This window comes from Tinamus guttatus, unplaced genomic scaffold (genome assembly GCF_059628265.1).
Source record: "Tinamus guttatus ecotype Peru unplaced genomic scaffold, ASM5962826v1 Tinamus_guttatus_pri_ptg000093l, whole genome shotgun sequence".
Lineage (NCBI taxonomy): Eukaryota > Metazoa > Chordata > Aves > Tinamiformes > Tinamidae > Tinamus > Tinamus guttatus.
In genome coordinates, this window is record NW_028288627.1 from 398,814 (window position 1) to 413,218 (window position 14,405).

General features: G+C 47.3%; 1 protein-coding gene across 1 annotated transcript in view; it reads right to left on the minus strand.

Annotated features, from left to right (window-relative positions):
- GRIK4 (glutamate ionotropic receptor kainate type subunit 4) overlaps positions 1–14,405 on the minus strand; it is a 95,291-nt gene that overhangs the window by 18,165 nt on the left and 62,721 nt on the right. Inside the window, exons 7-11 of the mRNA XM_010215193.2 lie at positions 14,183–14,344; positions 11,050–11,202; positions 9,727–9,831; positions 3,175–3,282; positions 1,958–2,161 (exon numbers count right to left, since the gene is read on the minus strand). Of these exons, the coding sequence (XP_010213495.2) occupies positions 1,958–2,161; positions 3,175–3,282; positions 9,727–9,831; positions 11,050–11,202; positions 14,183–14,344 (732 nt within the window). The remainder of the gene's footprint in view (positions 1–1,957; positions 2,162–3,174; positions 3,283–9,726; positions 9,832–11,049; positions 11,203–14,182; positions 14,345–14,405) is intronic.

Consider the following 14,405-nt stretch of genomic DNA (forward strand, 5'->3'; position numbering starts at 1 on the left):
AAATGAAATGCTTTTCCCATATAGCCTACAGTTGCTCTGAGGACAGTCCTCAGATTAGACACACGCACAAAAACCCATGTAGTGGAAAGGTACCACACACATCTGGGGTTTTTACTGACCTTCTGGTCATGGCACGCCACACAAACCTCATATTTCTGACCAACCAGTCAGGGACAGGTAGGAAAGGTAAGAATCACTTTCTTGGGCTAATGCAGCAGGGAACAAAGAATCTGGTGCAGAGCTCTCACGCAGGAAACAAATTCACTGAGAAAGCCAACATACCATCTCCTAGCTCTTCTATTAGGAGTGGTCCTTGATGTAGTTTCACAAATACATAAGAAGCTGGAACAAGGACAAACTCTCTTCTGGGCTATCACAAACAAATGGGACTTCTTAGGACAGTGAAATGACTTCAAAAGGCAAAATCCCAAACAATCCCAAATAAATACAACAGCATGAACACAGCCAGATCTGCCCTGGCTGAACTAAGTCAAACTGCAGTTCCCAGGAACAATAAAAAACTATCTGAAATTAATAGAATTACTCTAAATGGTTTAACAAGAACAAAGCAGAGAAAGTGTTTTCTCTTCTCTCATTTTTGATTCAGCTTCACACAGGATTTGCCAGCTGTCCTGCTGAAGCAAAAAATCCTCCTAAATAAGGCTAGAGCTGAAGAGGAAATAAATTGTTTCTATGTGAAGATGAAGTTAAAACACTTATCTCTACCCACAACAAAAAACAAAAATCCTCCAGAAGTTCCCGTTTAATAGAGAGGCACTGCCAAGGTTATCGGCCAAAAATCTGATGGCGCTTCCTTCCCTTGGTCTGCAGAGATCACCCGCTGCTTTGCGTGCCTTCCTGCTTGCCTCCCAAAAGAAACATCGCTGAACAGTTTTATACGTATTTGTATATGTACATACATATATGTATATATAAATATAGATGTATAAAAACTATGCCAATAGCCCAGAGCATTTGCAAACAACCGTACAGAAAATTCTTTAGAAGAGCCAGACGGAGGTGGAATTTCAGCTGGCACCAAATGCTACTGCTCTGTGGAGGAGAGGATGCTACGGGAGAGAGGATGTTGGTCAAGAAGGGATTTGGAGTCAGTACGTTCCCTGTCCTGCGTGACCTGAAGTCCCTCATTCCGATCCCAACTACAGACCTTTGGCTGAGGTGTTTCAGGAAGTCTGAGCCTCGGGATCCCTGGGGAAGTGCTACCCTTAGGTGTTGAGCAAAACACGAGCAGACACAGGGGCACAGCCTGAGCGAGCACACACGAACACAGAATTGTTGTCAAACCCAGAAAAAAAGCATCATGCTTTCAGTCTAGCTGCTGTGCTGCAACACCTCGGATGAGAGCTGTGAAAAGAACTGCATCTACGGATTTCAAGCAAACCAGAATATTCCTCTCCGAAAATGATACCAAAAGTTGAGGTGTTGAAACAAATCCGTCAAAACTTTGCTGGGTACAAATGTGGTGTTTACTCCCTGTCCAAAAAGCCTGTTATTGTAAGTTTTCTACAATTTCCAACTCCGGAGTCTGCATACTGGCCTACTTCGAGTTTTCATTCATTTCTCTTCCGCTCAGGGGAAAAAACAAACAAACAAAAAAAACAACAAAAAAACCCTCCCACAGTTCTACAACCAGCTCTTACTCAGGGATCTCAAATTCCAGGCCAAATTCCGGGCCAATCTGCCAGCAGAAGTGAACATCCCCTGACAGAGCCCCCCGACTGGGTGCTAGCTGGTCTACTTCAAACGCTGTCACAATGACACAAATGCATTTGCAATTAGGAGACTCCATTAAATGGAGATCCTCCTGTCAGAGTCTCACAAATGAGCTAAAACCCAAATTTGACCTTATCATCTCAGAGCACTTAATAAACCATCAGAGCTTTTCACTGCCAAGTCCCGCTCGAGCTCAGCTAAAGAGAGCAGCTAATTCACTTACCCGAGCTATCAGCTCCCCGACCATCCCTGTCCACGTGCCGTTTGCCTCCGGGACTCCGTACACTCCATCACCAACGAGGTGGATCTTGTAGTTGAAGCGCAGGATCTCCGCCAGCTCCTTCAGCATGTCCACGCAGAAGCCCTCGTAGCGGTCGTTGCCCTCCAGCTCCTGATGGTTCCACTTCAGCATTAAGTAAGGGTTTTCCTGCATCGAAACTGGGCAGCTGTCATTCCCATCTTAGCCGAGGAGTCCCCGCAGCACAGCGCCAAGACGCAGGGGCACGAGGATGACAACGCGCACCCAGAGCCATCTCCTGCCCACGTATCTCCATTTGATGGGGCTGTAAGAGAGCCTGAATGCTGCTGCAAGCAGCCCCTGGGAACCCAAGGGAGCGTAAAGCTAACAGAGCCGTTTCTACAGCGGTATTCCTTGGCCATGCCAGGGATATGCAGCAAATTTAGGCCACATTAGGGAATGAGCCAGAGCTTAGGGATCATACTTTGGTCACTTTTTCCAACTAGTAGATAAAGCAGCCTAGTGACTGCTCTAAGTTACAGCAGGAGATAACAGATCCCAACTTCCTTGGGCAAGGATAGGGCAAAAAAAAGGAAGATAGGCTTTTCTATTTTGGCTCTCTTTCAGACAAACTTAGTGGGAACAAAAGCACCTAGAGTGCTTCAAGATTTACAGCGTCTTTAAGAAGGAACAGAGGCACTGGAAGAAAAAGTCACGGGATAGCTAGCAGAGTGCTGGATAAGAAGCAAATGAAAGGGAAATGTCATTATATGAGGACAGTAGTGCCTGTAGATGCAGAGTCTCAGGTTACACCCATGGAAGACAATTTTAGTAATTTTTATGGATAGAAGGGACAACTGTCCCTTCCAACTTACCAGCTGTACACAGAACAAGAACATCATTCACAAATGAATGTATAATGGCAACTTATCCCCATCCCAGCCCTCTCCCCAGCTGCTTCTGAACTCATCAAATATCATTTCCATATGAAACATCAACTTGAGTTTAATTACACTGTCATGAATTGTCCTCAGTGCTGTAATTAGAGATTTGATGGTCTGTTCTTTATAAAATCAGTGTGCAATGCTGCATGCTGGGGGCCGAGGGGGGAAGAGGAGGAAATAATATTCTAGCTGATTGACACCCCTAAACACTGGGCTGGCAAAGAGCTAATGGGAACTGTAGGTGACCCCCTCACTTACCAGGATGGTTGTGACAATGAGCGTGGTATTGAACAAGCTGTCTGATATGTTGGAGGAGAAGATTCTGTTGTCCATGCTGAGCCCTTCGGAAACGTGCCAGTGGCCAATCTGTAAAGACAAAGAGCACGATAATCAAATTTACAGGGCAAATTACTGTACGCATCCACCATATGGCTCTGGTGACTGGCAACCACCAAGCCAGCCCTGGAAGAGGTATTTAGGGTCCCAGGCGTCCGCACCACAGCAATGGGGCCGGCAGCCCCATGGCCAGCATCACTTTCCACTGTCTCTGTGACTTCCAGCAAAGGATTTCACCTGCCTGAACACAACCACAATCTCTTATTCTCCTCCACAAAGTGCCATTAAAAGCTGGTAGAGAGTGCTATCAATTCTTGTAGAAAACAAACACTTCAAAAGGACTATCGCAGCATCACAGACTCTGCTACTAAGAACCAAAGACCAGTGGCATTGATCTGGGGCACAACATCTTCTGACCTTGATCAAGCACCTTCACCTTAAGAGCAGGTATAAAATAAAGCCATGTTCTCAGCAGTGCTACACTGTGACTCATTTGTTCTCTACCTGCTATAATGGATGCCAACTACTATGATTAACTACCTTAAACCACTTATTTGAAGCTCATCATGCCCAACAGCTCCATGGACAGGTTAATTCACCTCATGAAGCATCCGTGCCACTGCAGGAAACCCAAGTCACGCCATCAGTGTGAGGGGACAGTCCCCCCCCAGCACTCAGGAGAACGTCGTGACTCAGCTGTGACGCAACCTAACCAGTGGCTGAGGAGGAGGAATATTCACAGAACCTAATTTTAGTCTTCCAGAGCCTAAGCTCCCTCAGAGGACTGGACAGGGAGATGAGCACCTCCAACATCTGCTCCACAATTCTGTCACGCTGATACAAGCAGTCAGGGACACTGTCGGTCTCAGGCAGGTTATCCTTTTTCTGTGCCACAGTTGTCAGGCTGGTAGGAACAAATCAATTTCTCTTCCTTCAAAGAGTAATCCTATTACATCCAAAGACGTGGGTGGAAGGCAACGCAGAGCTAAGGTCCAGGCTAGTGCATCATCACGGAAATGGATGGAAACCATGCTGATTTACACCGCCCCAGGATTTGCCCCATGTACTCAGTGCTTTTCCTCTGGCATGACTGATGGCTTGAAGACCTCAGATTCACTCCCCAGCTTGTACATCTGAGTGGAACATACATGAAACTGCAGCTAGGCCATACTGCTGATGGACACTTGAATTGCTCTGGAAGCTGAGAAAAAGGCCAAGTCCTTTTTTTTTTTTTTTTTCTCCCCTCTCGGCTGTAGGTTCAAGCAATTGAAGAGCCTCAAAAACCTCCAAATCCTAATTCCAGTCTCCTTGTCTCTAGGCAAAGCAACAAGTGGGCAATGGGGGAGCAAGAACCAGACTGGTTACACTCCAAGTCTCTACAGAAAGGCATGGAAAGCAAGAACAGTTGCATGCATTTCCCTCCACTCCTGGCTGGGGTAGAGGCACCTTGATGTAGCTGCTTAGGTAGAGGCAGCCGAGTCCCTATAGGAGGTCTTGTTTACTCTGCAGATAACACAACAAAGATTATTCCTCAGTTGTCAGTCCAGCCCCCTCTACAATATTAATATCACTCTGCTAAAAGCACTTATCACAGCAAGGACCTCCAAGTGTTTTGCAAGCATTAACTCTTCAAGGCTCACTAGGAGCACGAGAGGCACTGAGCGCTCATTAGCCTTGTCTGACAAACAGGGAGATCAGGGCAGTGACGGATGTGTCAGAGCACCGGGAGCAGAGGCAGGAGCCCGTTTCTCTTGACAGCTCATTGGGCCTTAACTACAACGAGCTTGTAGCAGCACGGTGACACTGCAGCTCTGAGCTAATCTCCAGGAAGGACAGTCCCAGACCAGGAGATTTACTGTTCGCTTCATGGACACAAAGCACTTGGAGCACGGCTTAAATTGTACAGGTGCAACAGGATGGATTTTGTCTGCTTTGCATTCCTTGGCTCTGCACAAAGCTTTTGCTGCGATTGCCAGGCAAAAGACCCTCTGCAGCAATTGCATCTCTGAGTGAGTGATCAGTCATAAACACTGCCTAATTTTTCTTTCCTCCAGTTTTCACCACCAGAGATTAGTGACAGATTAACTTTAATTTCAACAGCCCTCACTGTTCTCAAATTTGTCCCTCCCCTGCTGGCATATTGAGACTAATTGACTGCCTCCTCCTCTGACAGCGCAGTGCATTTGACCTTGCTTTCAACACGGCGCCAAGGCTAAACACTTCTGCGGGTTCTTCCACCTCATTCTGGGCTTTTTCCAGCTCACCACTGACCCCCTTGGCAGCACGATAACAACACTATTTGTGTCCTCACACAGTTTGGTGTTTCTGAAGTTTAATGTGTCAGAATGTATCTGGAATCCTCAAGCTCTCTCTCACTGCAAGACGGAGGCCAAGGTGATTTTCATCATCACTATTTACGTGTAAAGGACCTCTGAAAAACAGCAAACATGTTAATCTGAAAAACGCTTTAGAAAACAATCTAATGTTCTATTCAGGCTTGGGTAAGATGGCCCTGTTGTTAAGGCTCTGGACGAGCACTCAGGAGTTTTTAGGATTCAGGAGTTTTCAAAAGAGGATGTGATTGGTTAATATAAATACAGCAGGTGGAGGAGGCCCATAGCAAAGGGTAGAACAGCTTTTGAAGCTAAAACGATAGTGTTGGCACAAAAATAAATAGATGTAAACCAGCCAGGAATAAACAGGCTGAAAATTAAAGGAGGGTTTCTAATGATCAGAGGCGCTGAAGTGAGTACCTTTTCCAGCAGAGCAGAGAGCGAGCTACATAGCCCCTTGATTGCAAGCTGGAGCTCTGTACCTTTAGGACAGGGCTAAGGCAACTTGGTGGCATGTGACAGCACACAGCCCCGATGGGGACATCTCCATCCGTCTCCTCCTGCTGTCCAGCTCGCTGCAGACCCCCACATCCCTTGGTGTATCCTTGGTGTAAGGGATGCCCACCGCCTCAGGGCAAGAGGTGTTTCTTGTTACGTGTCCTTGTCACCAGGCAGGAAGCTAACACGGAAGCCAGCCAAAAGAGCAAGTGCGCGAGCATGGAATAAGCACGAAAGTGACATTGCTCGTGACACTTCCCCATTTCCACAGGTAGGCAAGATTTCTCAAATTAGCTGCTCCACAACAGGCGTTCTTGGAAACGGTGACACTTAAAGATTTCTCATAGGAAATTGCCAGTGCCTGATGCGAGACGAAGTGCAGTGTTCCAGCCTTGCTCCTTCAACGCGTTCAGCTCCTCCAGATCAGATGGTGAACGCTAATGACGCTGGGGCTTTCAAGCTCCTTGTAGCACGATGTGACAAAATACTGCTCACACTAATGATGCTAATGAAGTCTTCTGCTTGGTGCCCTGCAGGCAAGCCGGTTGCAGGGAAGCTGGTGGCAGGGAGGGATGACTTGGAGGGGATGCTCCATAAACTTCAGAGGCACTGGGGGCACTTACCAGCTCCACTCCTCAACCAAAATTCACGTCCTGAATATGGATCTCTTAAAAGAGGCAGGAGACTCCCACTGTGGAAAGACAGATATTGACAGGGCTCTGAACAACAGCCTCAGTCCTGTAGATTGCACTGGTGACCTCCTTGCTCCTCCATGTCCCCAGGAAAAGGAAAGAGAGCACATGCAACCAGTTTTCACCTGGTGTGCATTTGGGAATCCTCGTCAGTGCCAATGGGAAAGGGACTGTTCCAGTAAGATACACAACAAGACGGATACTTTTAGGTAGGTGCCTAAAAGAGGAGGCCATTGGCATCTTTGTGTGGAAAAGAGGCAAACTAGCAAAGAAACCCCCTCAGAAGACACCACGCAAGCCTGCCATGTTCCTGACACTCCTGAAGGACACTGACGCCAACAAGGCCTTTCCAGAAGGAGCATGGGACAGGGCTACCTTCTCAAACCTGTAAGACCACCAATACACATGCAATTCATCTCTGAGACCACCTACCATCCCCTGAAACCCTGTAATTCCCGGAGATTCCTTGGAAGGACAGGATCAACACTTGGCTTAGTCCAGAAAGGACCCGACTCAGGGACGCGCTGATTTCACTGTGCCCTGGGAGGCAGAAAGCATCGCTTCTCTGCAGGATCTGTCCCCGATTTCTCCCTCGAGGTAATAGCTAGAGGATCAAGTCCCATCGAGACTGATTAGCTGCATATAAGTTAAGAAGTTTTGACGTGGCAGGGATCGTGGAGGGTCTCGAAGCTATTAGCTGCTAGCTCATCTGCAACTCATCATTGCCACACCAGTTAGGCAACCTTCATGCCTCAGCTCTGGGTCAGGGCAGCCTTAAAGCCCTCTAGCTAAATAGCAGCTCATTGGCCATGTCTAGGACAGGGAGGGAACAAGAGGGAACAGCCAGAGCAGGGAACATCAAGGCCATTGCAGGGGGCTGTCCCAGAGAGCTCCTTTCTCCCTCATCTGCTTTCCTGGGGTCCTGCAAAGAATATCTCCTTCACTCCCCCCTACCTCGTTACAACACCAAACCTTAGCCCTTGTTTTACTGCAAAGCATTCATCAGAAACCTGCTGCAAAGTGTTGTTTTTTTCAAAGGGGAAAAGAAAGGGAAAAAATAAAAAGAAGACATTTACAAACCCAGCCCTTGTCAGGCCTGTGGATCACCGACACATTAATGAGTCTGTGCTTTATCAGGCATCCTGCGAACAGACAGCAGCTCTCATACAGCTGGGGAAAAATTTCCACTAGTTAAGCTAAATCAGGAAAAACATATTTGGTGCGTTACATAAATATATTAAAAATTAAATGCTAAAAATCCCTGTCTCTCCCTGCCCAAAAGCAATGGCAAGGTTTGAAAATCTAAGTGTCTCTGATTTGTTTGCTGGCTGAGATCTGGATCAGCTTCAAGACTTGGTGAATTCTCTATCAAAGCTGATGAGCTGAAAGTCCCTGTGGCTTCGATAGATGGAAAGAGAGAGAGGGAGAGAGAGAGAAATGGGCAAAGAGCGTGAGCTTGATTAAAAAAAAGGAGGGAATAAATGTGTTTCAAACAAGAGCCTGTGCAAATCAGTTAATATGACCCTCGGGAACACAATTGTCTCCAGGATGTGAATATTTGTTCCTCACCCCATCGCCTCACGGTGGGTTTAATTAAATGATTTTTAAGGATTTATTCAGTTATTTTCATTACAACAAGCCTGGATGGCAGAGAAGAACATAACCATCTGTGGCACGGCAGAGCCATCCAGCCCCAAGGCCTTTGGTTTCCCAAAGGATACGGGGAGGGAGAGCAGGGCAAGACCGTGTGGGCGACCATGCCAGATGTTATGCCCCGGCCCTGTGGCTCCGGCTGATTCCACAGGGAGATAGCTGGGAAAAGCTGCCGGATCCAGGACCAGGAGATGGGTTTTAGAGGTTTGCATGGAGCAGCCCAACCGCTGGAAATGCCTGGAGGGGCTGGCAGTTGGGGATTGCTGAGGAAGAGCAGAGACTCTTGCCTCAGAGGAGATGGGCCATAGACCCCATTTTCTTTGGGATGTGCCACCAGGCACTGCACATGAAAAACATAGCAAGCAGAGCCGGTATTAAAGCTTTTGGCTCCCCTGCTGCAGCCGAATGGATGGTCTTATTAACACAGACGACTTTGGACATGTCACTTTTACTCAAAATATGCTGGGATAAGGAAATGATTAAAAGGGCAATGGTGCTATAAGAGACCTTACTGTGGGGAAAAGGCCACCCTGATCCTCTGCTCACTCACAACGAGCTATGGGCGACATCAAAGCTGAACTGTCACCTGACATGCAAGAGCTGGCAAGTAACATCCCTGGCAGCAGAAGAGATTTCCTAATGTTAAAGTGCTATGCTGGTGTGGGATAAGATGGCTTGCTCTCTATGGTGTTCTAAAGAGGTGGCAACGCCTGAGAAAAGGGGAGGTCTAAAGCTGTCAGCACGGAAATAAGACAGACGAAAATCCACTTTCCAGGACTCCAATGTTTCTTGAAAGAGGTTTATCTCCAATAAAATGCTAATTGTCAAGACGTGTCCTTCTGTCTCATCAGCCCCCTACCTGTGGTACCATGAGTGTCCCTACTTTAGCTCAGACCAGAAAATATCTCTCAGAGAGAAAGCAGAGCGGTGGAAAAGGGCTAACCACATGAGGAGCCTACAAGCACTGTGACAAGAAGCAAGTCTGAGTCTGAGATAAGCAAGCAAGTTACAGAGATTCACGCACATAAATTAGAGGTAAATTATCTTGCAGCTACTCCGGCATGCCACATACCAAGCACAGATGGCGTGCAGCAGCTGACATGGAATTTCCCCCTTCATTTTCCCTCACGGGAGCAGAAGAGTAGCTCAGAAAGGTTGATATAACCATTTTCCACATTTCTTGGGCAATGCTCACCTTTATCCCCATCTGAACCAAACCGAAATCATCCTGAACCGGGGCACCCCCACAGGCTTACGAAGCAAGGCGCGAGGAGCCGGGCCAGCGGGGCCAGTCCTACCTGCCGGAAGCCGCTGCGCGTGTACTGCAGGATTTTCAAGGCGTAGTTGGATCGCTGCCCTTTGCTGTTGAATTCGATGTGGCCGGTGAGACCTTCCAATTCTACCTGTCCAAGAGACGGTGAGTTACAGCGCCCATCGGGACAGCTCACCCGCGGCGCCCAAGCACCCAGCCTCTCCCTCCAAAAACAGGACGGCAGAGAAATTTGGGTTATATGCAGCTCTCAGAGCCTGGCTAGGGTGGCATGGAGGCAAGTGGAGCAGAGAAGTCACCTGGGAAAGCTGCAGCACACCTGGACATTTCCCCTCCCCAGCCCCTTGCTGCCTGTCCCCATCCCAGGGATAACAACATGCAGCTCTGCTGCAAGCTCCAGCTTTTAACTGCATCTTCCTACATTATCAGCTGGGGATTCCTCCACAAACTGTTACATGCTGTTTCACTGCATCGGGTTCGTGTTCAACACAGAAGCATGTTGCAAAGGGAGCTGAGGTGATCGTGTAGCCTCGCTGTGCAGACTAAATGTTGCTCGCTTGCTGCTGGAACATCTTTTCAGCAAGCACAGTGCGCTAACCATTACTGGACTGACTAAGGAGCCTCTTGGAAGAGCCAAGGGAAGCTGGAAAATTTACTTGCCTTTGGCTAAGGGTGAAATTTAAAGCAAGGTTCACATGCCTGGGCCAAAGCACCATAAGGTTCAGGTCTGGCTGATCCTCTCTTCAACGAAATGTCGCTTGAAATTTCTTCTTCTTGTGTCATTTCAGATGCATCCTAAACAGCACACTTCAGAAAGTATGCTCCTCCCACATGCCTCCAGTCTAAAAATACAGCTTACGTTCTGTTCTGAGGGATCAGAGCGACAAACTCCAACCATTTCACGGAGCTGAAACTTGGGGGTCTGCTCTTGTGCCAGAAAGACATTTGATCTATTTCAGTAACCGATGCTTTCAGGTTCAAAGGAGACCAAACCCCTCCATAGGGAAACTCACCTCTTGGCACTGATCTTTGAGCAGTTGTACTGCTTGACCTTATATCAACTTAAGTTCACTCAAAACAGGGCTCAAATCACTTAGAAACATTCACTACTATTTTTTTTAATTCATTGAATTTCTTTCTTTTTTTTTTCCTGCAGTTTCATGTCGTTCCAAGGCCAATGACAAACCACCTCCTGGATCTCTTCTCTTTTCATCCCCAGTGCTACCTTCAAACAGACCAATATCTGCACTTGAAAACCCTGCCGGCATCAACGTGTACGTACACATTTTTTGCTGCTGGCAGGGAAAAGCACTAGCTAGCGACACCGTGGCAAACTTCAGTCCCTTCTCACCATTCTCAGGTAGTTCATCAGGCTGGTGCCGTGCTGCCAGATTTGGGCAGATCCACAGGACAGGGGCTTCACACCAATCTCCTGGCTCCGGTTCAGCTCCTGCACAGCACTCACCACAGCATAAACGGCATCAAAAAGCAAGGCTGAAGAGAGCTGGGGGCAAAGGAAGAAAAAAATGAGATGCTTCAGGACTGTCACTTAAGGATAGAAAATTAAATACGGCTTACCGTTCTGCTCTGGCAACACGGCACCACACCGGCACCAACCTGAGCGAGGCCAAGGGCAGGAGCAAGGCCTGCAGGTTTGTGCGAGTCTGCACAAGGGATCGCTGGGGCACATGTGATCCCTTTGCCAGTCCCAAACCCTGTCCCAGCCTGAGACATTTCTCCATCTTGCTTGCTTCCTTATCCTTTAAAGCTCTCCTTGCTTGTTCCTCACTGCTTCTTCAATTATTATTGTTCTTTATTTGCTTGTTCCCCTCCCTTCCCTTGTTCTATCAGTTCCCTAAAGATACTTCCTTGGCCCTTTGATGGCACCAAGAATGGGCAGAACAAAGATCCTGTTTCTGCATCCACAACACAAAACACGACTACTCTGCTTCAGCCTTTATTAAGCATCAGATAAGCCTCATTCAGGCACCTCTATGAGATGTAAATTTGCGAGAAATGAAGCTTAGCTGCTCTCAGACAACTTGGTCTTGGCTATCAGACCCCACAGAGACCATTTAGCTCTCACTACAGCCCCCGGCTTCCTGCCGGCTGTTAACCGCACCGTAATGACGCTGCTGAAGCAATGGCCAGAACCCGCGGAGCTCGCCCCCGCTCCTCCTCGCCTGGGCTTTGCTTGCCCTTCATCACATTCCTCTGCCCATCAGGCCTCACGCACCGTGTTTCTTACCCAGCCGCAACATTTTGGATGTTTCTGATCTAGTTCCTAATCGGTCATTTGCTCTCTCATGTTCATTGCTGTGACTAAGATTTCGCTTTTAATTACTGTCACCTCCTGACTCCACTGGAATTAAGCCGTTGCAGCTCATTACTATGAAGGCGACATTTTCCTCACTGCTACTTCCAAGGGCGGCCTCTTGCCATCCCAGATCCCAGAAATGTATTTGGTGTCCAGCCTGAGGCTTCTTCCCCCCATCCTACCCCGTTTGGGGCTGATGACAGGTCACCAACATCTGAAACCTCCTGTTTCTCCCCAGGCCCGATTAGGTTTACATCCTTCTGCCAGCTGCCCGGCAGGGACAATCTCACCCAGTTCAATCATTCCAATGAACCTTTGGCTCCTAACAACAAGACTAATTTCAAGAGAGAGACAGATTTAACCCTGATTGATCTTACTCAGATCAGTGGTAAAAACTTGGTCAACTTCAACAGCCTGGCATTAGGCACTTAACAGGCAACCTAGGGCATTAAAATGTACAAGTCGGCGTGAGTTCAAAGGCACAATTACAGCCAAGTACTAAGATATTAAAATACACTATAATAAAATATATTAAAGTGTATTAAAATAACATCCCTCACCATGGCCTTTGTTCAACAAAGCTCTTCAGTATTCACTTAATTTTAACCATGGACTGAATTCCATTCAAATTACAGGATACCATACATGACTAACAACTGCTTTCCCGATTCCTGATTAGTAGTACCCATACTTACAGCAACTGGTCAAATGAAAATGTTTCTGAGAGCAAATGCAACTCCTGTGATGCCAAAGTCTCCCCAGCTCACACCAGATATGAAGATTGGCTCCACACTGGATGGAGAGCAGCCACGTGGGCTCCTGTGCCTTAAGCCACGACCTTTAGCAGAGCAGCACAGACAGAGCTGGAGGCAGCATCTTGTTAACTCGCTCCAAGCCAGCTCAGCAGGGAATATCTGTCCCTGCTCTCAGGTATATGGCCTCAGGTTTCTCTACACTGCCTGTAAAACCTCTCGCTACTCTTACATTCTTGCTTTAAACCACAGCTTTGTCACTCTGTCATAAAAAGCCAATTTGCTTGCTAACAAATTGATCCTTTTCCTTGCCTGCCTCACCTGATTTGTGCAGAGCACTGTAGTTTTTATACTTTTCCTGCAGTGTAATAGCTCCGCGACGGTCTGCATGCCAACGACTTGGTAAGCTTGGTACCTAGCAGCCTCGCGGGTCTCAGGAGACCTCCCTCAAAACTTAGAGCCTAATTCTTGGTGATGAAAGTTGCTGATGAAAATTGCCACTTGATGGATGTTCATCAGAGCAAGGCTGCAGCGAAGGGAGCAGACCGGCTCGTCACATGGAGAACAACTCACTAATTCAAACAGGGCAAGAAAGACATCTCCATTCCTTGCACATGTAGCTGGCAGGACCATTCTCCCCAGTGCATTTTAGGCAACTACCCAAGCAGGCAGGGACAGCACCTCATCTCAGCCCTCCTTGCTGGATGCAGCACAGCTTCCTCGAAATGCCAGCTCTGGCCTTCTAGAAATCAACAGTAGGTTCAGCACACTTGAGTGGAAAAATCCCACTGTAGCTTTTATTTACAGAAATATCACACATAAAGGCCATCTTCAAAGGCAAACTGTTCTCCAGGGAAATGTGGGCAGGTTGGGGTGGTATGGGTTTTGTAGTTCTGCTTTGTTTTTTCCTTCCTTCCTAGAATATTGTCATCTGTATCTTTGCCCCCAAACATAACACACAGAATTTAAACCATTAAAATCCTGTGAAATAGACTTTACAATCTGGATTTTATTCAATGAAATAAACACTTAATTACAAACATCTGTTTTAGTCTAAATTCTAATTACCTAATCTAGCCATCTGTAATTTCAATGATTTTGTCTGATTTCCTTTCTTTGCAATGTGATTAATGAGAATGGCATTAGAGCGAGCAGCTCCCTCCTCCTTCCTGAGATGCCTTCTCAGCCCCAGCAAGAAAGCCCTGGGATTTTGCAGCTCAAAAGAAACCTCCCTCCTGTCACTCCCAGCTGTTGAGCTTTTCTTTCTCTCTCCCGTATGAGCTATCCCAAGAGATATCTGCTGCTTGGGACTAAAAGATAAGTTTTCCCTTGGTTTCCCTTGGCTCACGTTTCAGTTAGACCTACTGCAGCTTTGACCAAGGAAAGTTGTGTGTGATGTGAAGGATTTTACTTACTGCTGGCCCAGTAAAGGGAGCATGATCGCAGTTCTCCTGCCAAGACTGGTTGAGGCTCTGGACAAACTCTTGGAAGAATGCATGAGACTGGTTGAAAATGGAAAATCCCAGGATATTGACTCGGTCATCCAGCAGAGTGTCCAGTCGCTGGAGGGAAAATTCCTAAAGCAGACCAGAAAAGCAAAACAGCAACAGAATTAGTGAAGAAAATGGGCGCTAAAAT